Source organism: Enhydra lutris, unplaced genomic scaffold (genome assembly GCF_002288905.1).
Source record: "Enhydra lutris kenyoni isolate GAN:26980312 unplaced genomic scaffold, ASM228890v2 scaffoldscaffold29, whole genome shotgun sequence".
Classification (NCBI taxonomy): domain Eukaryota; kingdom Metazoa; phylum Chordata; class Mammalia; order Carnivora; family Mustelidae; genus Enhydra; species Enhydra lutris.
The window spans coordinates 18,817,190-18,844,246 of NW_019154113.1; the positions used below are offsets into that span (position 1 = coordinate 18,817,190).

Genomic DNA, 27,057 nt, shown 5'->3' on the forward strand with positions numbered 1-27,057 from the left:
AAACACACACACACACACACACACACACACACACACACACACACACACACACACAAAAGATACAGTGTTGGTGAGGATGTGGAGGGAAAGGAACCTTCATGCACTGTCGGTAGGAATGCAAACAGGTGCGGCACTGTGGAAGACAGAAGTTTCCTCCAAAAGGTTAAAAATAGAATTACCATATGAGCCAGTAATTCCACTACTGGTATTTACCCAAAGAATACAAAAACACTAACTCCAAAAGGTAGTAAGCTCTTCTGGGTTTACTGCAGCATTATTTACAATAGCCAGTTATAGAAGTAATCCGAATAGCCATCAGTAGGTAAGTGGCTAAAAAAAGATGTTTTATATATATATATATATATATATATATATATTCATTCCGTAGTGTGTGTGTGTATACACACACACACACGCACACACACATATAATGGAATATTATTCAGCCATAAAAAGAATGAAATCTTGCCCTGAGAGAAAGATAATTAAGTGAAATCTGAACAACAAAACCAAACCAAACCTAGAGTCGTAAATACAGAGAACAGAGTGGTGGCTACCAGAGGGAAGGGGGTTTGGGCCGGAGGCACAGGGGATCCTGAGGCACAGAACTACAGTCAGAAGTACCTCAGGCGGGAGCAGTGTACATCGTGGGGAACAGAGTCAAGTAATACAGTCAGCCCTGGAACCATGCAGGGCTGGGAGTACTGACCCTCCTTGCAGTGGAAAATCCGTGTGTAACTTCCGACTCCCCAGAAGCTTATGTACTAGCAGCCTACTGTAGACCTACTGTAGGTTATCCATAACATAACCAGTCAACTAACAGAGATTTTGTATGACATGTGTATTACATACTATGTCCTCACAACAAAGTAAGCCAGGGAAAAGAAAATACTACTAAAAAGATCATAAGGAAGAGAAAATACATTTACAGTACTGTATGTATTAGAGAAAATCCACGTATAAGTGAACCCTGCAGTTTGAACCTGTGTGTTCAAGGGTGAGCTGTACTGTAGCAATTTAGTATGGTGACAGATGACGCATAGACTTGCTGCGGTGATCACTTGCAATGTGTACAAATGTCGAGTCGCTACGTTTTACACCTGAAGCTAATAGAATCGTATATGTCAGCTATATTTCATTAGAAAAGACTGAATTATCTTTCCGGTAACTGTGAAAATTAATGTTGTGATATGAATAGGCATCAAAGATTATACTGCCAGGTGTATACGGAAGCTGTTCTATAGATATATATCAGGTAGCTTGTTAATAAAATTACTGTTGACCCTTGAACAACATGGGTTTGAACTGGGCAGGTTCACTTATATGTGGATTCTTTTTACTAAATACCTATAAATGTATTTTCTCTTCCTTATGATCTGTTCACTAGTATTTTCTTTTCTCAAGCTTACTTTATTGTGAGAAGCAGTTTCTGTATGTGTGTGTATGTATGTATGTATATATGGCATATAACATACAAAATCTGTGTTGATTGACTGGTTATATTATGGATAAAGCTTCCGGTCTACAGTAGGTGTAGTCTACTAGTATTTAAGTTCCTGGGGAGTCAAAAGTTACATGCAGATTTTTTTGACTGCACAGGGGGTCGGCACTCTTAACCCTGCCTTATCCAAGGTTAACTGTATGGATTAAGGTTAAGGTTGACTTTTCTGGATTTGGTGATGATTATCATCTTTTTAAGTTTGTAATTTGTTATGATTTCTTTCCTCTTTCCAGATACATATTCTTCTTTACACACAAAAAAAGAATAACAAGTGACTGACAGCCTCCTTTCTGTTGGGCTCTGTGCAGGATTCTTGATTCTCTTCTCTCCTGTAGTCCTCAGGAGACTGGGGACATGGGGAGAAGGAAGACTCGAGAGGTTCAGTCCTGTGCGCAGGGGCACAGAGCGGGAGAAGGGCTGTGATCTGGACTGGTGGGGGGAACATCCGTTGTGCTTCATAGTCGTGGTCGCAAGTAGCGTGGTTGTGGAACATTTTTCTTTTTTAACATTTTCCTCCTTTTTCTTGAGTTAGTATTTATTACTCTTATCCTCAAATGAAAAACACATTTAAATAAGTCAATAATGCAATAACCCAAGATTGTCTTATATTTTTTGTGGTATTTACATTAATCAGTTCCCCCTTTTTTTTTCCTACCCATTAAGGGCTTGTAACTCAATATTCACTGCATTAGAGAAAAGTCAAGAAGCAATTGAAATTACAAGTGAAGACCGTGTTATACAGGTTTGTCATTTGGGAGGTTCATTTTTCTGAATTTCTGGTATTGTTTCTTCTTTTAGGATTGAACGTCTCCAGTATGATCTTTTTTTTTCTTTTTCAAGTTAAAGAGACCAAGTTTTCCTTAGAGGATTATCAGAACAAAATCTAAAATACATAATTATAATTTAAAGTTCCCGATAGATAAGAAAATATACTAATAATTACTTAAGGTGCTAGAAAACATTCTGTGGAAATGCCACATTTGCATTTATTACTGCTCACCTTTCCATTTGCTTATTTAGCAAGAGGAGACGCGTATCCAGAGGGATTACCACTGTGGTCTGCAAGCTCTGGCCTTTCTCACTATTTTTGAAGAGAGTTTACACCTATAGAAATTTACTAGAAACTACGCAGAATTTCCAGAATAACCTAGTAATTGCTGAACAAAAGCGGCTTCACAGAAGCGGCTTGAGATAACATGGCTTCTACTTTTAGAGAGCAGAAGAGGGCTTGTGCCGAGGAAACGCTCCTCCTGTCCGAGAATCAGCCTCGCCTTCCTGTGCCTCCCGAGCAGGCCCGCTCTTCACTGTAACTTGCCACTCGCTCGGGAGAGAGAGGCAGCCTGGCCGGGGCTGGGGGCAGGCGGGTGGGGGGTTTGCAGGCAGCCGCCAGGCCGTCCTAGCTGAGCGTGGTCGGGCGGGCTGCTTCGTCTCCCAGCTGTACAGACGGCAGTGGTAGTCATGGTCCCAGCAGCCTGCCATCTGTCAGGAGGTTCTCAGTGGGTGCGTGTGTGCCGAGGGCTCCCTACCGTGTCTAGCGAGGAACACAGACCTTAAGTGCTGTCAGTTACTGCTTCATCAGGCACAACTTTCCTGTACGTTTTCTTCTAGTCTTCTGGTCCTCCCTGAAATTCAGCCACACGGCCTGGCCTCTGTGAACATTCCAGTTTGCAGCCTGCTTTCCCAGCACATTCCTCGTGTGTATCACATGAGAGCGGCCACCTAGAGGTTCCTTCCCATTAAACAGATGCACAGACTGAGACTTACAGGGTTAGGTGACTTGCTGGAGGAGAGCCTTGGTGCTTCATTCTACTGTATTGTCACCCAAAAAATCCTTCTATAGCTCCTTGGGCCTGTCCCCACGTGGCTTCTTTCCTCTGTTGGTGTTCAAGGGGGATGGGGCCAGCTCCTCTTTCTGGGACCAGAGCAGACCAGCCAGGTGTCCCCAGAACAGAGGCTTCTCCTGGACTCCAGGGATCTCCTGGGGCTTTGCTTTTATGGCTTTCAAACTGTCGTGGTTAAGCTCCAGGCCCCTGAGCTTTTTGGGCAGAAAATGTGAGAGCTTTGGTAAATGCCCTTCATAGTCCTCTTTTCAAATTCTCTTTTAATTTGCTTGATGTTGTTTCTCTTGTCTCCCCCCAGTATGCAAATCCTGCATTTGAAACAACCATGGGCTATCAGTCAGGTGAATTAATAGGAAAGGAGTTAGCAGAAGTGCCTATAAATGAAAAAAAGGCTGATTTGCTCGATACTATAAATTCGTGCATCAGGATAGGCAAGGTAAGTAAGAGGTCAGTACCTTTTTTACTTTCATGTAACAAAGAGGAAAAGAAGGAGACGTATTCACTGAGTGTGGCATGTGCCAGGTAATGTGAGTCTCACTCTTCCCAGGAGCCCGGGGAAGTGCCGGTGGTGGTGTCCCTGCTACTCCCATTTTGCAGATGAGGAAACGAGGATCAAGGAAGTGTAGGGTGTGATTAGCTGTTATGCAGAGTAACTTTGATTGACACTTGAAATCAGTGTCTTCTTCTCTGTAATAAGTGAATTGATCTTGCTAATAATGGATGGTCTAAGTGGTAGATGTTGGCACGTGCCTTTGGGCAGAGGCTTGCCAGTGAGGTCCCAGAGTCTCAGAACACATCTGAGCCCAACAAGTCTCTGAGGCTCGTGCATGTGTTCAGCCTTTTCTGGAGTGCCTCCTGCGGGCCGGCGCTCTGCTAGGTTCTGGTCCAGAGAGAAGAGTGAACACAGGCTGCTGCCTTAGAGAACTCCTGTTCCAGACCGTGAACATGACAGGTCACTTTATTGTGGTGCCGGAGGGTCAGGCGGGAGGAAGGCAGGCTCGGTCCGCAAGGGTGTTTCTCGGAGCACTGGCTTCTGTCAGCCCCGCACAGTTACTAGGTTTTCATGTGTGATGACAAGGAAAAGGCTACTGCTTTTCAGAGTCTTTCCTGCTGGGCTCTTTTTAACTTTTGGAAGTTGGGGAGAGACTGTTGATCTGATTACGCAAAACACTTGAACACTGGTGACCTGCTGTCTCGCCTGCTGTCCTGTGGCATCTGGCTAACACCTTCCCCGTAGCCCAGCAGAGCAGTCTGCCATGGAGAGGGCAGAAGGGCTCTGTAGAGCCTGTACCCCCACTGTACCTGGGCCCTTGAGATGCTGTTCGTGGGCTTGTGTCCCTTTGCTCTCCTCTGGCCCTGAGCACACCAGTTTGCCTTGCAGTGAAAACAAGGAGAGGGCAGGCTGGCTGTGAGGGCCCAGTGACACACTCTCAGGAGAATAACAGAAGTGGGCGCTAGTCAAATCCCATTCTGCCTCCACCTTTCTGTCAAGGATGATGATTTTCTTGCAAGAGAGAGTAGCAGGTCCTCTGGAAAGTGCACTGAAGGCTGAGATGGATGAAGAGTCCATCGGGGGCTCAGGCACCCCGGGTTCCCTCGCTCACTGAGAAGGGGCATCCTCAGAAGGCAGTGACCAGACAGCAGTCTCACTGACCCAGAAGCCATGGGGGGCTTTCCCATGGCCTTCCCAGTCCTGCTAGAGAAGGGGTCAGCCAGTGCTTTTGTTGTGAGGGCCAGCTGGGCAGGAGCCAGAGAGGACGGCCCTCCTGCGCCTTGATCTGACCACAAGAACACTGGGGCATCCCACCATCATGGAGGAAAGCGAGGGGAGAGGGGAGGGGGCGGTTAGGGGCACATGAGGCCGTGGGATGCAGCCAAATCCACGTGAAGAGCGTCTTGCCTCCTAAGTAATGTTCCTGGCACCAGTACAAAGGGCCTCAGGCTTGAACAGCAGGAGACTTGTTCTCTAAAATCCATGTTTGTTGTGAGCAGAGAATCTGAAAGATTATCATATTATTGACCTCCGTATCTCCTGATTTCAAAAAGGAGCCTGCTTATTGATTTGGCGTATCTAGGAGTTCCTAGGGTAGAAGAGCAGCCAGTGTCCTTTGGCCGCGCCCTGCTGGTTCGTGGCAGCCCTGCAACAGGACTGGCCGCTAGGTTGGGCACAGTTATGGGAATGAAAGAATATGGGGCCTTTCTGATTGAGTCTCCCGAGGGAGGGAGAAGCAGGGCGACTCTGGCCCTGGGCTCAGTGGGGAGAGCCCAGAGGTGCCCTGGGAACCGGAATGGAGACTCAGGAGGTGGTTAGCCCCTCGGGCGGGGGCTTCGGAGGGTCAGAGCCCAGGTGTGCCACTTGGGGGCAGAGAAGTCCCGATGTTGCTCCAGCGGAGAGCCCGCAAACAGGCTCTGCACGGCCCCTCCAGCTGGTGCTCTCAGCCAGGGGCTCCTCTCTGGGGAGGCATCGCTGCTATCAGGGACCTTGGTTTTCAGCCTCCATGCTCGTATGCTTCTTTGCATCGCCGTGTATATCCTTCCCGATGGCCTCCCTTTCCTCGACCCGAAGACTTCTCTGGCAGGGCTCTAGAACCCATGCTCTCCTCTCCTCACGCACCTGAGCCTTCCGGGGGCTCTTCCCTTGGACACTGTGTCTTGCAGGTGCCGGGGGAATGTCAGGGCTCGGCGCCGGCCTGCACCTGATGCCTGGCTGCAGAGGCGAGTGTCTGGAAACTTGGAGTTCCCATGGCTCCTCTGCTTTCCTCCCTCGTAGCTCCCCACTTCTCCTGACTCTTCCCGTTTCCTTCCAGGTGTACCAGGGTTCTTTGTCCCTGCTCTGCCCAGAAAGCTCCTTGTTTGGCGAGGCCCCTTGGCTGCTCTGCGGGGGCGGCCCGCTCCTCCCCACTCTGAGCCGCAGCTGCTCTCCAGGGTCTCGAGCAGCTTCCCGCCGCCATCATGAAATTGCCTTGTCTAACAGCAGTTTCCCCTCGTCCCCCCAACAAAAAACCCGTCCTCTCCAGCCTCTGCGGTCTCTGCTTGTTGGCCGCCTGTTCCTGGACTCTTCCCTGGACTCCGTTCCTGGAGTGGTTTTGCTTTCTCTCTACCCTTCAGTGTCCATTTCATCACTGAGCTGTGGTGTCTGTTAAACGTGCATCTGAGTGCCTGGGCTTGACCCGTGTGGGGCCTCCTTCCCACCTCTGGACGGTGCTGGCTGAATCCAGTCAGCGCACGCGGTGCTCCCGAGTGGTCAGTCTGATCTGGCGCAGAGTTCCCGTCCCTCGGCCTGGCTGCAGGGATTCTATGCTCTGACCTTGGCCTACCTTTTCCATTCAGGGAACAGAAGCCCCAGTGACCTTGATGGTTGACTGTGTGCAGGCCCTGCGCCAGCCCTGGGGCCAGAGCAGCCCGCTGATTGGGCACCCAGAGGGGCTATCGTAGCAGTCGGAGGAGCCCAGCTCGGTGTTAGCCTGCCCCGGGACAGAAGCGGGGTGTGGGCCTTAGTACAGTTATGACGGGAGCCCGGCCCGGGGAGGCATGTGCAAAACCACCTGGGCCGGAAACAGGCCATTTACTGAATGTTTGCCACATGTAAGACTTCGCTGACTTTCTGTGCGTTACCAGATGGGATCTTCCATCATTGCATTCTAAGGTAGTACTGCGTTATTCTCAAGATCTGAAACTCATATATTTATGAGAGGTCAATATCAATCTTTTTTTAAAGATTTTATTCATTTATTTGACAGAGATCACAAGTAGGCAGAGAGGCAGGCAGAGAGAGACACAGGCTCCCCACGGAGCAGATAGCCTGATGCGGGGCTCGATCCCAGGATCCTGGGACCATGTCCTGAGCCGAAGGCAGAGGCTTTAACCTACTGAGCCACCCAGGTGCCCCGAGAGGCCAATACTTTTGATAAGAAGTAGGATCTGTGCTAAGTAACTAATTTTTGTTTCTGTTAGTGACTGGAGAACTTAGAGGCGAAGCTGTTCTCCAAGCAGAGGCCCTGCCTCGCTTGCCCAGTTCCTCAGCCAGAACGCAGAGCTCTGGTTCGACTGGCTTATTCCTCTGCTTGGGATCTGGCGGCTGCTCACGTCTCTTCAGAAAGGATTAGAGGAGAAAGCCCTGCAGATAGATTTATAAGTGCTAATTGATGGATGGATTGAATTGGTCTTCCATTTTTCTCCCTCTCTTTTATGTAACAGCTCTATTGAGAGAATTCTCTATTGAGAATAAGCAAGAATTCACATACTATACAATTCACCCATTTAAAGTCTGTAGTTCACTGGTGTTGGGTCTATTCACAGAGTTTTGCAAACATCACTACAATCAGTTTCCCCCATTTTTCTTGATAGTGAGCTTCAGAAGTAAGTCTTGTACCTGTCTGCCACAGCCTCCCGCAGCGGGTATGCGGGCTGTGGATACGGAAGGCCGGCGGTAGCTTCCAGTCTCGGGACCCCTGTTTAGCCCTTGCCTGCCACAGGCCATTCTCCTCTCAGAACTGTAGTGTGTCAGACCCTCACCTCCCTTCTGTCCCCGAGCCAGTAAGCACGGAGCTGGGCTCTCGGGCTGTCTCTTACTTCAGTCCTTCCTTGGCGCACAGTGTTTTCACAAGTATACCGGGGCGGGGGGAGCATCAGGAACCCTCCTTTGCTTCTGTCAGAATGTCCTGGCTTCTGCTGAATCCACTTTCTCAGAGGAGCCTGAAGAGGAGATTCTCCTGCGGGCATTTGCATGCAGGTTGCCAGGCTGTAAGCATGGAAGATTCTGTGTGAGTATCTGGACAGGAGAGTTGAGCTAGGCCACCAAGGCTGCCATGGTGGTCTGCTTCCTGCCTCAGTCAGCACCAGGTCCTAAGGGATCTAGAAGGTCCAGAAGATTAGAGAACACCCTAAGAGTTGAGTGTCCTATAGTGGATTTTAGGGCTCTTCATAGCTTAAGGACCTTGGTAACTCTTGGAGGAATTATTCAGAACATTTTAGGTGGTGACAAAGTCCAGCTCCATCTCAGTCTTCTCCACTCTGCCCCAAGAGTAGGGGCGCCACCTGCAGCGCCCGTTCTCACTGTGGTCTCGGTGTGTGCGCGCCTCCTCTGTGGTTTCCCTCTAGGATCCGTGCGTATTCTGTCTGATGGTGAGAGCACAGCTGGTGTAGCTGCGCCCCCGGCTTTTAAGGTCTCCAATTTCTTCTACCTGAGCCTGGACCTGGCTGTGCTCCCCCTCTCCCTCCTTTTGAGGGACAGAAACCCTCCCACGTCCCAGAGGGCAGTAGCCGGCCACCATGCCAGTGGCGGCAGAGGTGGCCCCTTCTCTGCCCCAGTCCTAAGGTTCACCCCCTCCCAGATGTTGGGGGAGCTCAGAGAGTCAGAAGAGTCTGGTGCTGCAGCCATGCGGCGTGCTTCCCTCTTGGGCGCAGGCCCTCTTTTGCCAGCAGACAGCCCCAAGAAACCCGTGACCACTCACACCATGGCGGGCTGGTGTTTGTTGGCAACTCCAGAGGGGATGGACTTGGGGGAAATGGTCAGATACCCAGATCCCCAAAACTGTGAGGTTGGGATGAGTTTTTTATAATCCTAATTGCTGTAACCCTGATAAGTGAGTCAGAACCTGAAGTGGAAGATGTTCTTGTGTTTGTTTTGAATGGACAATCGATTGATGTTTACATTCCATTTATAGGAGTGGCAAGGGATCTACCATGCCAAGAAGAAAAATGGAGATAATGTGCAACAAAATGTGAAGATAATACCTGTCGTTGGACAGGGAGGGTAAGTGGAACAACGAGGTACTCCAGTTAATGTGCCATGTTTGGCTTAGTGCAAAATTTGCTCTGAGTACTTCAGTAAGTTAAGAACCACATGCAAAAATTTAAAAGAAAGACTTGTCACAAGGTCAGGTGTCATCAAAGAATGGCCTTCCAGGACACAGCATCCTTGGGGCTACAGCCTGATGCCGAGCTTGTGACCCAGAGCCGCCAGGCTCCAGACGGGCTTGCTTCAGCTGCATGGACGCAAGAGAGACCCAAGTGTTCCCATTAGAACGTCACGTTACTAAGCTGGGTGGTAAGAACACTAATGGGCAGACTCCCTAGATTTTAAAAGATTGTTAGCTAATTTGAAAGCCTGTGTGTTATTCCTGCGTAGACCTATCAAGCTGGATAAAGGTATTTAAAATACTCCCATTTATAGCAACTCTCGTATAAAACAGTTGTGACTACATATTGCAAAGTATTCTATATCAGGAGCCTAAAAATTTCCTATGGTTTGTCTCAGAATCTATCTTAATATGGACAGTGGGAAGTTATGAATATGAATTGTAGGACACCCAACAGTTAAAATGCCGCCATTAGAAATGACGATCATAGAAAATTAAGTGGTAAGGGAAAATGCTTAAGATAAACACAAAAATAAAACCGCAGAATCATACCTAGTTTGTGATCTCTGTCCAGGGAACAAGGGAAAGAAAACACAGATGAGATGTGGTCATGGCGGCAACAGCAGCTCCTGAGGTTTCTCGAGCCCGTCCCTCTGTGGGCCGGTTCTCAGTGCCTGGGAGACGTCATTTCATGCCTTCCCTGGCACCCGCTGTGGCGTTCGTGATCATCTCCATTTTCCAGATGAGGAAACTGAGGCCTGAGGCAGGAGGTTTCTGGCCCAGGGTCCAGCAGACTGCCAGGCTGACCGCAGAGGCTTCTGGCCCAGGGCCGCTGTGCTGACTGCCGGGCTCCCGTGCCTGGGCGCCCGGCTGTGCTGCCCACTGGCGACAGCCTCAGGGAGGTGGGTCTGTGTGGGCTCTGTGTTCTGATCTTGGCCTTTTTTTGTCCTCCAGATTTTTTTGTGGTTAGGAGAGGGGTTTGACACTCCAGGGGGAGAAGTGGAAAGGTGGCAGGCCCAGTAAGTAAGTGAGGAGTCCAGTCCACAGTGCTTGGCTGTAGACCCCAGTTAGCGAGCTCTGTGCGGCCTGTGGCGCTGCCCCGATGGCTGTGAGCTCAGGGCTCACTGGAACCTGAGGCCAAACGGCCATGCAAAGGGCTGTGAGGATGAAAACGTGCCAAGGATTTAAAGCCTTTTAGTTGGTTAATATTGTAGTCCATTGTTTAAAACGCCGGTGTTTTTTATTGCATGTTGTGAAGTCTTGGACGAATTGTGTCGTTTTTACTGAAGAGTCCACTTCTTCTCTGCACAGACTCCAGAGGATGCTTGTAGACTCTGGACTGTTTATTGGTGGCCTTGGCCACAAACAATAGAAATGTTCCCCTCAGAGCATTTTGTGGTTGTGAATGAGATGCTCTTTCATAATACAAATCCACTGCATACCCGTCAGACTAGAGAGCCAGGAGAGAAATAATGCCTTGTTTTCTACTTGCAGAAAAATTAGACACTATGTGTCCATTATCAGAGTGTGCAATGGCAGCAATAAGGTATGTAAGGGGAGCCCTCGGGGCCGCAGGGGTGCCCAGTAAGACCCCCGATCGCGTGCCTAGACGTTCAGAACTAATGGCTTCTACATTCACTTTTAGGCTGAGAAAATAACTGAATGTGTTCAGTCTGACTCTCATACAGGTATGGTGCTCCACGTTCATTCTTAGGGGTCCTCAGGCTTGTGAAACAGATAACAGCAGACCCTTACTCTGCCGAGCTGTCCTCGTGCCCGGGGGGACTGTGGCTTCCTGGCACCGCGGCACTGGGTCTCTCTCTCCCTAACTCCCCAGGCTGGTTTCTGAGCCGAAGGGCCTGAGCACTTGTGGGCGTTCTGACACGTGTCCTGGGGAGGGTCTCAGCCTGAGGGGAGAGAACTGGTCCCCTCAGATGCACAAACTTAGGTGAAGAGTGTCAGTGAATAGTGACTTGTGGGCCTCCCCTGCACTGTACAAGGCCACAGTGTTGGGTGTCAGAACACAGATGGCCCTCGAGCAGGGACATCTTCGTCTCCTGACAAGAGTCCCTCTGGCTGAGGGGGAGGTCGCTGGACCCTATCAGACTTGTCTCATCTCAGACCTGTCCCCTGTCGTGCCTCGGATACCACCCGCTCATCCCCATGTCGTGTTCCCGCACCTGTTTTTCGCTGGCCTGGAATGTGCCCCAGCATATGCCGGGGCCTCAGCAGGCCCCCTTCCTCCTCCGGCGGTCCCCGGTGAGGGGCCGGGCTGTGATGGGGCTGAGCTCCCGCAGCTCCACACCGAGGCTGTGTGTCACACCTGAGGCGGTTTGACAGCCGCCTGCCGGGGCCGGGTGGCGCTGGGGTCACCCAGCTCCCCTGTAGGAGCGTCTGCCCCTTAGCTGTTCTGCAGCACCAGAGCATTCATTCATTCATTCCAGGACTGTGCCCCTTGTGTTTTTCTGAGTGTTTACTGTGCACAAAACCCCTGCTAAGTGCTTAAATGTCAGCGTATTTAATTGAAGCCTTGCAGTGAACCAGTGGGGTAGACATTTTGTGGATGAAGTTCCCTTTGGGCTTTTGATTTGCCCAAGGATAGTCCATCTAGGACATGGTAGAGCTGGCACTGGAATCCTGACGGCCAGCTCCCTCCAGAGCCAGGCAGGGCTTTCACAGAGAAAGAGGAGAGACCTGTCGATAGTCAGGGGACAGAGCAATGATGAGAAGTGCTGAGTAGTGGGTGGGAAAAGGCTAGTGGTGCCGTGGTGACCCAGAGGAGGAGGGGAAAGCTCCAGTGAGGGGACGTAGACTCAAATAAGGAGAGGGGTGAGAAAGGAAAAGCATCCCAGAAATAAAAACAGTCCTAGAAGAGGGAAAGGTCAGAGCATGTTCGAGAAAGAATGGGACTAAATTTTCACAGGTCAACATGGAAAGGGGAGTTGGGGTCATGAGGGATCCCTGGATGCCAGGTCGGAGAAGAGGATTTTTTTCTGTAGGCAGTGGGAGTCTGAGGGATTTTGAGCAGGGGCTAGTGTGATGGCATCTGAGCTCTAAGAACCTCTTAGAACAAGTATGGAGCAGAGACAGGAATACCAGCGTGCCACAGGCTGGAGGGGAGAAGGCACTGGCCACAGCATAAGAAGCTGATACCGGGAGGGAAAGGGCAGAGGCCACATGTTGGTGGTGGGACCAGAGAGAGGAAGGCAGGAAGGAGTCGTGGGAGGGGCAGCTTGTGGGTCTGGAGATAGAGCGCGTGGCCCCAGGGCTGGGCAGGGTGGATGTGGAAAGTGTTCTCCTGAGGTCCTGGGTTTGTGCTCTTTCTACCACTTTCTGTTGTGTACCGGCACCCTTGCTCCTGGGTTCTCCAGAGAGGTGGGGACCAGAGATGTAAATTCTGGCCAGCAAAGCAATTCCAAGTGTCTCAGGTGTGGAAGTGACTAGGTGGTGGTGGAGGGGGCAGGCATGGGGAAGAAGAGGGGGCAGGACAGGAGCGGAGGAGTAAGTGTTCGGAGAGGGAGTGGGGACCTGGAGGGAGTTACCAAGGTTGGGGGAGGGGAGAACGGGGAAGCTTGGAGCACACAGAGATGGAGGGAGGGGTACAGAGGCAGAGAGGCACCTTGACTTCTGCATCCCAGAACACACTTAGGACCCACAGAAGTGCGGGGTCAGGAGGGCAGTGAGGGCAGATGCCAGACTGCAGGGCTGCAGGCACCAGGATGGAGGCCGCCATGATCGTAGGCCTCTTCCAGGACAGTGACTCTTACACTGCAAGGTCACGGGTGCCTTGACTTGGATTTTTTTCCCCCTCTCTCAGAAGAGCCCAGTGAAGTAGGCCTAGCTGTTATTAACACCCCCTTATTACAGAGAGAGAAACTGAGGGTCAGAAGGGTTGAATGCTGCTTCTGTTGGGCAGGCAGGAAATGGCAGAGCAGGGACCAGAAGGCAGAGTCAGTAACACAGTCCTTGGTGTTGCACAAGGGGAGACTCCCCGACTGACTGCATGCTGGGCCGTTCTGTCACGTCACTGGTCAGTGCCCACTTTGGAGTCTTCCCCATCACACCCTGAGGAGCTGGGTGGCTCCCACCCAGCAGTCAGGTCTCCCACCCCCAGCAGTGTACACAACCTTGATGTCCCAAAGACTTCCGAATGTCTTGCCTTGGGAAGGCAGTGACACTGCCGTAGACCGTGAACCAGCCAGCACCCCTGGTTCCACACAGAATAAGCACTTCTAAAGCAGAAAAAGAGTTACTGGAAGGAAATTGGTGACTCCCACATTAGACAAAAAAGCTTAAGAATCAGTCTGAGAAGAAGAGCAGGAATGGCAGGACGCTGGGCGACCCTCCCTGCTGTGAAAAGCTTGCCGCCGAGCACCATGATGCGCCATTGAGGCTCTGCTGGCGTCCAGGCGCCATGTTGCCTCCGGCACCGTGGCAGAGTGTTTCCCTCCCAGCCCTGCTCTCCTGTCCTGCCTGCTGTCCTCTGGACTCCGGTAGAAGCAGTCCTTTGGCCGGCCTAGGTCACTTGCTGCCGTGTTGCTGACACTGAATGGAGTAAGGGAGTCTCTCGCCGTCCCCCTTCTGTAGTGGGAGTCATGGGAAAGGGGGTTCAGATCCTGGGTGTCCAGGAAACTGATACATTCCCAGCTCATGGCCCCTTTTTCCTGGCCTATGTATTGTTTTTACATGATACCATGTCTCAGCGAAGACACTAAATGTGGCACCGTCCAGTTTGTAAACCTGGAGATGGTCTGGACCGAGCCCGGAGCCTGGCTTTAGGCACACGGAGATGAACGTGGAGTTTGCTGTTGGGCGGACGAAGCAGTAATTTGAATGGACTGTACTTTGTACTGCAGCAGGGGTGAATTGGGAGGCAATATCCAGCAGTGATGACATAGTGGTTGAGCCCGTGTCTGGGACAGAGAGAGGGGTCAGCCCAAGGACAGGAAGAGCATTCCTGGAGGGACGAGCTGCACGCACAAAGCCGTCAGGCCAGGCAAGGCTGGGTCAGGCCAGCTTGGATTGCATCCTGTAAGCAGAGGAGGGCCGAGGAGTCTCCTTTAAGTAGGTACATGAAAAGGGGACCCTTCTAGGAAAGATAGTCATGGTGATGGTGTGGAGAAAAAAGGCAGAGAGACAGACCTACCGAGGTACTTCAGGATAACCCGTAGTACGACGGATGAAGGGAGAACACTAGAGAAGGTCCCCACAACTTCTGACTTGGCCACTGCATGACATGAATGGAACTGAGAAGTGTGGGAGAAAGAGCAGGTTTGTGCGGGGAGAGCTCAGCGAGTTAGGTTTCAGCTTGGTCCACTGGGGTGCATGGAACGGCCCCATGGAGATGTGCGGTGGCTTCGAAGAGGCCAGAGCTTTGGGGCACAGTACTCCTGGCGAGGGCGGTGGCGAGGAGACTGAGCGCTGCGGGTGGGAGCCCTGCAGTAGCAGACAGTGAGGGGACATGGAAGTCATTCGTGCAACCAGGGTTCCGCGCACAGTCCCCGTATGCCCGGCAGCACGAGACTCTGCTGGCGGGAAGTGTGCACCCCGAGTCTCACAGTCAGCGGCGGGGTAGCGCAGAGGCTGTGGCGAGGGGCAGGGAACGGCCTCCCCGGTCAGGTGACGGGTGGTGGCCCCACAGCATGGCGTGGGACGTGAGCGTGTCTTGCAGGTGCTCTGGGCTGCTGCCAGCGTCGGGCCCGGGGCCACAGGCTGCCTCAGCCGCTGGCAGGACTCGGGGTCTAGCCTGCGTCTGGGGGCAGGCAGGCTGTCTCCAGTGGAGGAGGCGGAGAGGCCAGGGGGAAGGAGGGCTGACCAGTGGCGGGCTTTGCAGGGGTCGGTGGGCCCAGGGCAGAGCAAGCGTTCCCCAAATGCTCGGACTGTTGAGAGGGTCGCAGAGAGTTCTCTGAAAGTCTGCTGTGTTTCCGGCAAGTGCTGCGGGACACGGGTTCGCGGCCTCCTGGTGTCCCAGATGGAGCTCCCCCTGCCACGGGAGCAAGGTGGCCGCTGTTCACACACATCGCTGCTGCCCTCACTGCTGCTCCGTGGGGCCCTGGCTTGCCTGCTCACGCCATGGGCCGGTGTGGATGGATCGCGCTTCCTGGCAAGGGAGACCGCGAGCAGAGAGCTGAAATCACAGGCGGTGCTGAGCCCGCGCCCTGGTCTCTGGAGGCCTACGTAGGCTTCTGTCGGCCCACGTAGGCTTCTGTCGGCCCAGTGCCTCGTCGGCCCAGTGCCGCCGGCCCAGTGCCTCGAGCCCTCGGCCCAGTGCCTCGAGCCCTCAGTGTTTGGGGTGCGTTCAGTAGGTGAGGGGCCTGGATTCGTGCTCCTTTGGGGCTTGCGGCCTGGCTGTGAACCCTGCATTCTTCCCCCAGTGGTTCCCAAATCAGCTTCTGAGAGCCGCCCCCCCACCCCCCGCAGATGCAAGCCGCTTGAGCTTGGTCTGCACGGTGCTGTCGCACTCCAGCGGCCGGAGCTTGGTCTGCACGGTGCTGTTGGACCCCGACAGCCAGCAGGGACCTGAGTGCGGCGTTGAGAGCAGGAAGATCAAGTAACTTTGAAATGTTCAGTACAAGCGAAAGCCTGCTTCTCTCCGTCCACTTTTGCCACATTCCTGTCCTTGGTGCGCATGGTGCGTTTTCCTTCTCCATAGCCACGCTCTGCTCCGTAGGCACGAGCAGCTTCCTCCTCCTGGAAATGCCGCCGCCTCTGCCTGGCCGCATCTACAAACCTACCTCATCTGCTCACTACCCCTTCCCAGAGGAGGACCTGCTTCTTCTCCTCAGGACTCCTTCCGCCCTTCAGAGCCGTTACTGCACCTCCATCCTTGGCTTCCCTCCATCCCAGCCCGATGGTGGACCTGGACCGGACCTTATTTGTCTTTGCAGCCCTAATGCCTGGCGTAGGGCCCAGCACAGGGGAGGCGCCCAGTGGATGTGCATGCAGGAGCGTCCTAGTACGTTCCCAGCGGCTCCTGGGGGGTGCGGGGGGCGGAGCTCAGGAAGGAGACAGGCCGGGCTCTGGTCTGGCTGGCGGGGGTGGGGGTGTTCCAGTTTTAGGGAGTAAGCATCTGGAGAGATTACAGCAGGTGAGGTGAGCAGCAGGCCGTGACGAGTGGCCTGTCTTGTCCTTGACCGCCAGCCGGCAAGCGGAGGGGCCGTCTGTGCACGGGGAGGTGCCGGTGTCTGTCGAGCGGCTGCTGCTTGCGAGGCAGAGTCGGTCCCCCAGGAAGAAAGGAAGGAAAGGAAGGCTGTTTCTGCCCTCGTGTCCTCCCCAGCTCGTGAGGAAGGCAGACAGGAAAGGAGCGGGCTACTGGCGATGCTGGGGGCTGCAGGGAGGCATCAGGGGAATGTTCCCAAAGGTTACGGTACCCACACCGCACCTTCACTGCTACCTCGGAGAGGAGGGAGCGTTCACCAGTACAGGAGGCAGCATGGGAGGGGTGCGTTCCCGGTGGAGGTAAGGGGTCGGTACCAAGGCACAGCAGGTGGCGAGACGAACTAGCGTGCATAGTTGGGTGGCCGGAGAGAGGAGGTGCGGGTACCCAGGGTTGGGCGCACGCTGGGGAGTTCAAGTCGTAGCCTCAAAATAATGATGAGCCATCGATCGGTCTTCACTGGGCGTGTGCTCTGGTCGGAATTTTGGTTTAGGAGGATCACACTGGGGACGGCGGGACCAGTGAGGGAGGCTGTCAGTGTAACCCTGAGGAGGATGGCGAGTGTCTGAGCTAGGACAGGGACGGAGCAGGGGTAGATTGAAGGCGTATATTTTGCTGAGGAGTTGAGGGAGAGGAAGGGAGAAGGCTACGACTTGTTTCCAACGTAAGCGGATCTGGGGGACGATGATGAGTGTACCGGAAGTGCCAAGGGGTGTCCGACGGGCTGTGGCTGGTGGTCGCTGGCCGGCTGAGGTGTGAGTCTGGCTCTCAGGAGAAGCCTGGGACAAGAGAGCCATCACAGGAGCTGGTTCAAGGAAGAAGTGAGATCTCCCGAGGAGATGTGTAGTCTGGGAAGACAAGAAGGGCTAAAGACAGAACCTCGGGATCAAGGAAGAGGAGGCGGGCTGAAGACAGGAAAATTAGGGAGGAAGAGTAAAGAGACAGAAAACCAGGAGAGTGTGGACTTACACAAACCAGGAGTTTCCAGAAAGACTGGCCAGTGTGTCTAGTAACATAAATAGTCAAGTCAGGTTGTCCTTCAGCATCAAGGAGGTGACAAGTGACTTGACAAGTGACAAGGTCATTGTCAGTGCCCACGTAGAAGAGAATGTAGCAAATACCAGTGAAGTCGCTGCTTGCTGGAGGGAGGGATACGGGGTGGGGGGCTGTTCAGATCCTATTGCTGAGCAGGGGCTCTGGGGGAGGGAGCCAGGGGAAGGCAGGGAAGGTGCAGCCTGCAGCTGGGAGGGCTGAGCTCGGTGTTCACTCCTCAGCAGGGCAGCTCCCGGTTTCCTCGTCTGTGAAATGGGGACAGGTTGGAGGGGCTCAGCACCATGTGTAACCCCAGCAGGTGCCCAGAGGAGGGGACTGGGAGAGAGGTCAGCTCTGCTTTGTCATTAATTGGCATGGGGTCAAGGGGAAAGTCAAAGCCCCTCTTGAGCCTGGAAAACTGGTGGCACCGCTCACAGGAAGTAGGGTCAGTGGGGAGAGAGAGAAGCTGTCATTTGAAGCAGACCCCAAATAGTGCTCCCTGTAGTACAGTTTCCTATAGCTTGAAAAGAGAGGTACGGTCTTCCCTGGGGCATTTTTATAAAACATGTGCTGTAAAAAAAAATTTTTTCCCCTTTGGGTAAGGATGGGTGAGAATTTTTTTTTTTATTTTTATTTTTATTTTTTTACCATTTCAGTCGATTATATGGAAGTGTAATAGGAAAAATTTTCCTGAGTTCATTTCTTCGAGTTTTCAGTTTACATCACAGGATTCTATAATGATGTAATCTGGAAGCTGTAAAGCCTTTGTTCATGACTATACCAGGTCGGACATTTTGAGAAAGTCACCCCTTCCACCCCCACTTAAAACTTCATGGGTCAAAATCTTCATCTCTGGGCATTTTGTTGACTTTGTGACTTCTTAATTGGTGTTCTAATTCCTAAATTTTGTTATTGAAAAATTTTAGATCTGTAATTTGTAATTTGTTGTTAAAATCCTTTTGAAGAGGTGATTTATAGTGTAATTGTTTCCACAGATAATCAGTCAGGCAAACACAAAGACAGAAGGAAGAGCTCGCTAGATGTCAGAACTCTTGCTTCTCGAGCAAGTGAAGGTAGGTGACAAAGACAAGAGGAGAAAATGTTGGACACGTGAATACCTGACATTCGTCCCCAGTCTCCTCTCTGGGTCACTGCCTCCTTCAGGTCAGGACAGGGGAGGGGACACTCTAGCAACCTGTGTCCATTTCCCCTTCCTTGGACCCCTGCCAGTGGGCTCCATTCTCAGCCTTTTGATGGGAGTTAGGGAATAAAGAAAAACACACATTTTACCATCTGTCCTACAGTCGATTTTCTAAACTGTTACCAGCAGAGGCTGTCCGTGTGTCTGCTGTGATTGTGTGGGGAACCCAAAATGCATTAGGAAATTCTTCATATACTCCATTATGGGTGGCACTTTGCCGTGGAAACTTACCTTTTGGTGGGGAGGTGAGCGACTTCTGGGCATGTGACAGACTCGTACTAAACAGATACTATTTAACTTTTAATTGGAATATAATTTTTTAAGATTACATAGATATGTGATCTGAACTAATACAGTGTGGAGGCAAATATTCCTGCTGGGCGTGTGCTGTCTTGGACCCAGAGAGGAATGGGGAAGCACATGGAGTTGGTCCGTACGTTCATGGGAAAAGCCACAGCTTTCCAGGGAGGTAGCAACTCAGATTCGACCTTGGAGACCAGTGCCCTCAGGTTTGTCCTGAGGCTCAGAAAACACAGGCCCCACCCTGCTGCTAGAGGAGCCATGTGGTGTCACAGGCCAAAGCATGGGCTTTGGCCTCAGAATGACCTTGATTCAAGTTCCAGGGTCATCTACTTTGTGTGCAACCTTGGGGGTAGACTTCTGTGCTTCCATTTCCTCACCGTGAAATGGGGACAGTTTTATGCTGCCCATGGAGGGCTGTGTGACCGTTACATGAGGGTGCCTGGCAAGGGAGGGGGGCGGTAGCTGCCACCACCTTCTTCATTATGGCCCTCACTTGTGCACCCCCATGGCTCTTGGGCAGAGTAGGGGCAGGGACAGGGTCATCCCCACCCACAACAGTCTTCCTCCCCTGTTCTTCCTAATATTCGTCCTTGGGATGACTTGGTCCGTTTCTGTATTTTTAAGAGGTAAACAGTTTATTTTAGTATTTTGGGGTTTTTTTTTTTTTTAAGATTATTTGTTTGAGACAGAGAGGGAGGGGACTGGAGCAGGGGGGCGGCAGAGGGAGAAGGAGAGAATCCACAAGCAGACTCCGCAGCTGAGGGCAGAGCCCCACTTGGGGCTCAATCCCAGGACCCTAAGATCATGACCTGAGCCAAAATCAAGAGTGGGCCACCCAACCAACAGAGCCACCCAGGCTCCCCATGTTTCTGGTTTTTAAGCACTACTCGTTTTGACGGACTTACCGTTTGCACAGTGAAATTCAGGTATTAAGTGGTTCCATGAGTTTTGACAGTTCCATACACTTGGGTAAGCACCACCCAAAGCAGATACAGAAAGCACACAGCCTGTACCACACCGAGGCAGCCCCTAGGTCGCCAGCACCCGCCACAAGCCCACTTGGCCTCTTGTGCTTCAGAGAGGTGGGGTTGTTCAGCCTGCACACCCGGCCTCTGGCTTCTTTGCCTCAGTGTTCTTGAGATCCCTCCGTGTGATCAGACGGGCCAAGAGTTGGTCCTTTCTGCTGTGCCACAGAGCTCCACTGGAGGGAGGGGCTGCTGTTGATCCTTTCTCATTCACGGGCATGTGTTCTCTTCCCACTTCGGTGCTGGTAAGAATAAGGCTGCGTGGAGGTTTGTAGGCGGTCCTGTCCTGCCTAGAAGTGGAACTGCTGGGCGTCTGGGCAGCTGCAGCCGTCTCCCCACGATGTGCTGTCCCACGTTCTGCCCACTGCTGACGTGTATGCGTGGTCCCGTTGCTCTGAGACCTACCAGACTTGGTTATCTCGGCATTTCATGTTTCAGCCATTCTGGTGGATATGGTTTCAATTTTAACTTTCCTGATGATGAGTGAGGTGGGGTACCCCTTTCATACGCTTACAGACCATTTTGACATTCTCTTTTGAAGTGCTGTTCACATATCTTGCCTGTTTTTATAGTTGGATTATCTCGCTGGTTGGTAGGAATTCTTCATTCTAGACGTGGATCTGTTGGATTCCGTGCAGCACAAGTATATTTTGTTAGTCCGTGGTTTGCCTTTTCACTCTCTTGATGGCCTTTAATGTGAACAGGAGTTGTTAGTTTCAGTGAAGCTTATTTTATCATTTTCTCTTCTAGCTGGTGCTTTTTTGGTCCTGTTCAAGAAACCTTCCTCTAGCCCAAGGTCATGAAGATATTCTCCCATGTTTTCTTGTAGAAGCTTTATGGTTTTGTCTCTCAGCTTAGGTCTGTGATTCATTCAAATTAATTCTTATATCTGGTGAGCATAGGGATCAAGGATGAATTTTCCCCCCACATGGAAATCCATCACCATATGGAAAAAAACCATCTTTTGCAGCAGCACCATTATTGTAATTAGATGACTATAAATATGTGGTCATTTTCTGGACTCCTCGGTTTTCCTTGTTCTCTCAGTCTGCATGTGCCCTGATACCGCCATCGATCGCTGTGGCCTCTCTAGGAGGAGTTCTTGTTGCTCACTGGTGTCTTGGCTTGCGAGGCCCTCTGTGTTTCCATTCTACAGTTAGCATCAGCTTGTGAGTTTACACACTCACCGCCTCCTGGGGTTGTATCTGGGAGTGTCTCGAATCTGTAGATCAATTTAGGGAAAGAGGAAATTTCAGTGATACTGAGTCTTTCAAACCTCGGATGCCTTCTGTGTCTCCCTTCAGGTCGCTTTTATTTTCTCTCAGTAGCGTTTTGCGTTTTCAGTGTGTAAATCCTACATGTCTTGTCTTACATATATTCCTAAATATTGGTGGGTTTTGATGATTTCATATTGGTGTTTTCTATTTCAATTTCTAATGGTTTGTTGCTAGTGTGGAACTAGAATTGACTGTTGTCTACTAGACTGTTGCCGTTCCCAGTAACCTCAATAAACTTGGTCACCAGTTGTTGGAGTAATGTTTGCAGATTCATTTGGACTTTCTGCACAGTCAGGGCAGACTCTGTGCCCCAAAGTTCTCCTCACTTTATTCATACTGTTGTTTCATTTTTATAAGCCTATGTCACTTTCATGATGGTTTTAAATGAGACCAGCTCCTTTCATGATGTAGCGATAAAACAGTGGTTTTTATTTTTGGTTCGATGACCTTACTGGGTAGAACAGAAAACTGGCAACCACATGCTGGTCACCAAAATGAGAGGTAAGCAGTGATGTGGGTCCCCAGGTTGAAAGCACTTCAGAACCCCGAGTGGGCGAACCGTGCTCTCCACTGCTGGTTACACCTCGGTCTGGGGAACCAAGGCTGACGCATCAGGCTGTGGGGCTGCGTGTGGTAAACAGCATGTGGCCTGACAGTGGGCCTTTCAGGCAGACACACAGAACTCTATGTGTGTGTTTTCTTCCTGCCTGGACACTGCCCGACCTTTGCTTTACCCCGGAGGAGCCGTGTCTGGACAGAAGCAACAGAACATGAGCGCACTCAGAGCCTCAGACTGGCCGCCTATCTCCAGTAGATTAAGCATCACTGGGGAGAGCACCAAAAGGTGCCTTGAGAAATTTAAACAAAAACTCCTGTATTTCAGTTAATGGGAAATTGTGTTTATTGCTCCTGCCACGTATGAAACAAAGAGCCTGTGTGGCATTGTCTTCCAGAACTTTTCGCTCCTGGATAGCGGCAAGCTCAATATTAAAAGCCTTATTGTTATAAATGCAGAAAGAGGCTAACTGTTTGGCCTTGACTTGCTAGATTGTTTCCTCTGTTTTTCCTCTGGCCTGTGACATCAGAAGTGCAGTCTGGGCGGGGGCACGTGCATCCTAGTGCCTAGGACTGAAGGAAGCACAGTTGGTTCTGCCAGAACCCCGGGCTTGCAGGGATGGGGCAGCCGCCGTGCTGGACACGCAGTTCCGGTCCTGCCCCTTCATCATGCAGCTGGGCCCGCGGAGGCCTGGGGGGAGAGTGGGGGGAGCCAGGGAGGGCCCAGAGCCCTCAGTGGTCAACACACAGGTGCCTGGGCCATACGTACCCTGATCTGTGCGTCATGTGGTCTCTCCTCAGGTGGCAGCCAGAGACGACACTCCTCCATGGCCCGGATACATTCCATGACGATCGAGGCGCCCATCACCAAGGTGGGGCAGTTGTGGCTGCTCTTCCCCCGAGCCCACACGGAAGGCCCTTGCTCCCGGGGTTGAGGGTTTCTCATGAGAGGAAGCAGGCCCATAGCCATAATACTGCCCCCCCCATTGTAGGGAGTGGGCTTCTCTAAGGAGAGGGGATGTGTGGGACATGAACACTGAGGCTAGTCCCAAGTTAGCCTGAGCACTGTGCCCAGCCTGCTCTTCCGGGTTGCTTTCCCACTATTTGTGAGGTTACGAAACTCATGTCTTTTCTCTACCGTGTAGGTCATCAACATTATCAATGCTGCCCAGGAAAGCAGCCCCATGCCTGTGACAGAAGCCTTAGACCGTGTGCTGGAAATTCTGAGAACCACTGAGTTATACTCACCGCAGTTTGGTGCTAAGGATGACGATCCTCATGCCAACGACCTCGTTGGGGGCTTAGTGTCTGTAAGTACAGTTGGCCGGCTGCTGGCTAGAGCCTCCTGATGCTGTCTATGTTCCCAGGGGTCATCTGGGTACCGGCTGGCCTGCGCAGAGCGTTGTGGGCAGGGCGCAGCTGAGGCCCAAACCTGCCGTCAGCCAGAGCCTGCTGCTCGCCCACCTGTGGCCTGCCGCCCAGGGAGACCCCAGCTCGAAGCAGAGAAGGGAGGAGCATGTTCTAGACAGTCTGCTGGGCTGGGCTCTCCAGTTTTGCTTAGGGCCCCTAGGAGGAAATTAAGTAAACCTTCATTATTTTAAAGATTTTGAAAACTAGGGCAGAAGACATAGGTATTTTGAAATGTTCCGTACCAAACGAGGAAACAGAAAGACCACGTATGCGTGAAGGGGCCCCAGGGGGTGGGGTCTGGTGTCTTTCCAGAATACCCTGTGCGGATTTGGTGCTTCGGACCATGGGCTCTCAGAGGTCCTGGAGGCCTCCAGCCCATCCAGCAGAGTGGTCTGCTTTGTGGGAAACCGGTCATTCTGTTGCTGTCCGTCACCTCTTGTCTTGGTCAGAAGGAAAATTCACCTCCTCACTAGCACCAAAAAACACCAAAACCAACTCCTCTCTCCTCCCAGTGTCTGCTTTCTGAAGCTCACTTGACTTCTTAAAAACAACGTTGTAGGCAGTGAGCTGTGGTGTAGTGGTTCCAGGGACGGTCATGTCCAACCACGGTCTAGCCTGCACCTCCAGCCCGTAGGTGAGGGATGAAAGTGAGTGGGGTGGAGTGCGATCATATCCTGGGGTGAGGGGAAGAGAGGAGAGGTGCGAGGGAGGGCTGCTAGGGGCTCCTGCCGTGGTGGGAGGGCTCTCAGCCGGAGAAGCAGCGAGGGGGCTCGGTGAGTGTGCAAGGCCTAGAAGAATCCACTTTTCCAGAGGAAGCGGATGTCCCGGGTGGTAAGGAGGGTGGCAGGAAGTGGCGGGAGAGGCTCGAGGGCAGAGGCCAGTTGTCCGGGAGACACTGGAGCAGAGACCTGAGGGCTGCCAGCGATGCTGGGCTTTGGGGCCTTGCCTGAGCTCGCCTCGCTGCTTCGGCCCCTGAGCTCAGCCGGTTTTCCCGACGTCCGGTGACTGAGTCCCGTCCGCACAGGGGAGCTCCGGGCGCCAGGGTGGAGAGGCTGCCCTCCGCTCTCCTCGGGAGCCGACTGTCCCACTGTTCTCAAGAAGTAAAGAGCAGTTATGACTTCTCTTCTTGTCTCCTTGATTTTTATCAGGATGGTTTGCGAAGACTGTCCGGGAATGAGTATGTTCTTTCAACAAAAAGTAAGTTTTAACTTCTTAACTTTCTGGGACACTGTTAATACTATAGTGACACTGAAACGATGAGAACAGATTTTCCAGTCAGGTTTTCAGTCAATTCTTCTCATTAGCAACAAGTTTCTCAGTATGTCCTACAGACCGCAGGAATGAAGCAGCTGCCCCGGAGCAGCAAGTCCTGTAAAGCCTGTTAACTCTGTCCCCAAACCACGTCCCCGTGCAGGCCTTCAGCAGCTGCCCAGCAGTGTGATCACCCCCATCTCCCTTCACGATGTCCCCCCACGGATCGCGCGGGCCATGGAGAACGAGGAGTACTGGGACTTCGATATTTTTGAACTGGAGGCCGCCACACATAAGAGGTGAGTCCGCCCGCAGACACACAGCGTGGCTCCGAGGGCCTCTGTGGAGAAAGCCGTCCAAGGAGTGTGGTTCTCCCAGAGCCGAAGCGTCAGAGGCGGCGGCTCTGGAAAGAGGAGCTGGGCAGCAGGTGCCCCTGACGGCCTGGGCTTCTGCGGGATGGGAGGGTGGCCGGGTCACGACTCCCACAGAGACAGCAGATTCAAGGCAGGTGACCTACCCTCTCCAAGTGGCACAGGTTTCTCCTGTGAAATACGAGTATTAGTTTTCCGTATGCGGTGATGTGCTAAGACAGCAGCACAGAGTCCCACTCAGAGGCTAGAATTCAGTAAGAAACACACAGACACATTTGCTAAGAGCTGTCCCCAGATCGCAGTTGCTGTGTTGGTGACAGTCCCGGAGACACACTCAGAATTCCAGTCATCCTGATGCGGGTGTGCTCACAGGGAGTCGGGGTGGGATTGGATTTTTATCTTCTGATTTGTACCTTGCTGGAAAAGAGCAGTTGGCCCTAGGGGTGTTATTGACTTGGCACACGGGGAAGGCTGCCCTGTCAGGTGGTGGGGCCCTGAACCTGGCCAGGCCCAGAGGGCAGCCACAGGAGAGGTGTGTTCTGTGGGGCCACGGGATAGCTAACTCTTCAGATCTCCTTCCGCTCTGTCCCAGAGACTCCCCAAGACATCTGTGCCCTTTCCTTGTGCTCACCAGGAGTCAGCCTGGTATATTGTTCCCGTGTACCCTACATGGGCAAGGACAGTAGAAAGGATAGCAAACGAATCTCCGAGCACCTGGCCCACAGGCTGTGACATTGCATTTATGGGAATCAGGCCAAGGCAGGTCGGTTCAAACCCTGTGAGCCTACTGGCCTCAGGACCCTGCCTCAGCAGAGCCGTTCCTGGACCTTCCAAGCTGAAGGCCAGATGCTGGATTGAGGTAACTTCTCAAGGAAGGGCGTGACTTGGTGGCCTGTGGGTCACCTTCTCAGGGAAGACCTCCTCCCGCTGCGGCCCCCACCATGGCAGGTGACCATGCCGCCTTCAAAAAGTGCTACTTGCTTCTAGAAGGACCTCTGGCCAATAAGATGGGTCCAGCAAGAGCAAGGGCGAGGCTAGGGTTCACGCCTGGCATCACATTGATTTTGAGAAATCTGCAGGTGCAAGCGGAAGTCTGAATGAGGAAGGGGGGCGGTGAGCACACCTCACCCCAGCCCGTGGGGAGCACGGACGGGGAGAGCTGGACCTGGGCGCCGGCCGCGGTTGGCAGCTGCTGGGAGAGAGGGCGCCCCCGTCCCGCGCCACTCAGGCGAGCCCCCCTCACTGCCCGCACCGCGCTCTGAAGGCCGGCTCCTCTCCGCGGGTTGGGTCTCAACCTCTTCAGGGCTCCCAACACTTGGCCTGTTCCTTTGTTTTAAGGCCGGGCATGTTTTACTCTGCAGGCCTTTGATTTATCTTGGTCTCAAAATGTTTGCTCGCTTCGGAATCTGTGAATTCTTGAACTGCTCCGAGACGACGCTGCGATCGTGGTTGCAGGTCATTGAAGCCAATTACCACTCTTCCAACCCCTACCACAACTCGACACACTCTGCCGACGTGCTTCACGCCACTGCCTACTTTCTGTGCAAAGAGAGGATAAAGGTGAGCTGTGTGGGCGTACCGGGCTTGGAGGGCTGGGGCAGCGGCCAGCGGCCTCCACCTCCACGGTGTGCTCTGCGGGGGGCACTGCCCCGGGGATCCCCACCTGTCTGCCCCCTCCGCCGCACCCCACCCCCGCCGGCCCTGGGAGGGTGCGGCCACAGGGGAAGTTGGCCAGCAGGCTGCACTGCGGCTCGCGGATTTGAAGGGTTAACTCATGACGCGAGCCCAGCTCTTTGGTGAGAGTGTGAGCAGCAGATGGGTCCCCAGGGAGGAAACCTGCCAGAATGGTTAGTTGGCAGCAATGTGTCTGTAGGTGCCCCGTGAGCCCACAGACCCTAGGCACCCCCAGCCCATCCCTCTGTGTCAGTGGGGTTGAAGGCCAAGTTCATCCTCGCCCAGCGCTGTTCCCACCTGGGCTTGCTGGCCCGGGCTGGAGTTCCATCAGCCAAGGACACACAGGTCAGAAACCTGGAAGCATTTTCTGTTCTCTCCTCTCCCCAAGCCCAAGTCATCCAGTAGGTCTGTGACTTTGTCACCTGGAGCCCACCTTGTGACGCCCCTGCTGCTGTCCTAGCGAGGGCCCTGCTTTCTCCTCTCCCCGGGAGCACTGGAGCCCTTCTGCCCAGGCCTCCCGTGGAACTCCCCCACACCGCTGCCAGCACAGCGGACCATGCTGTTCCCAGCAGTGGCTCCCTGCCTCCTGCAGGTCCGAA

The 27,057-nt window shown here is 52.7% G+C and overlaps 1 protein-coding gene across 2 annotated transcripts in view; it reads left to right on the forward strand.

The window, feature by feature from the left end:
• LOC111152625 (phosphodiesterase 8A) overlaps positions 1-27,057 on the forward strand; it is a 148,745-nt gene that overhangs the window by 96,165 nt on the left and 25,523 nt on the right. Inside the window, exons 7-17 of one of the 2 annotated variants that reach the window (XM_022511160.1) lie at positions 2,165-2,243; positions 3,641-3,778; positions 9,009-9,097; positions 10,698-10,749; positions 10,849-10,891; positions 18,387-18,464; positions 22,554-22,624; positions 22,898-23,062; positions 24,311-24,359; positions 24,577-24,712; positions 26,146-26,344. In XM_022511160.1, coding sequence (XP_022366868.1) covers positions 2,165-2,243; positions 3,641-3,778; positions 9,009-9,097; positions 10,698-10,749; positions 10,849-10,891; positions 18,387-18,464; positions 22,554-22,624; positions 22,898-23,062; positions 24,311-24,359; positions 24,577-24,712; positions 26,146-26,344 — 1,099 coding nt within the window. The remainder of the gene's footprint in view (positions 1-2,164; positions 2,244-3,640; positions 3,779-9,008; positions 9,098-10,697; positions 10,750-10,848; positions 10,892-18,386; positions 18,465-22,553; positions 22,625-22,897; positions 23,063-24,310; positions 24,360-24,576; positions 24,713-26,145; positions 26,345-27,057) is intronic. The other variant, XM_022511161.1, reaches the window with a different exon arrangement.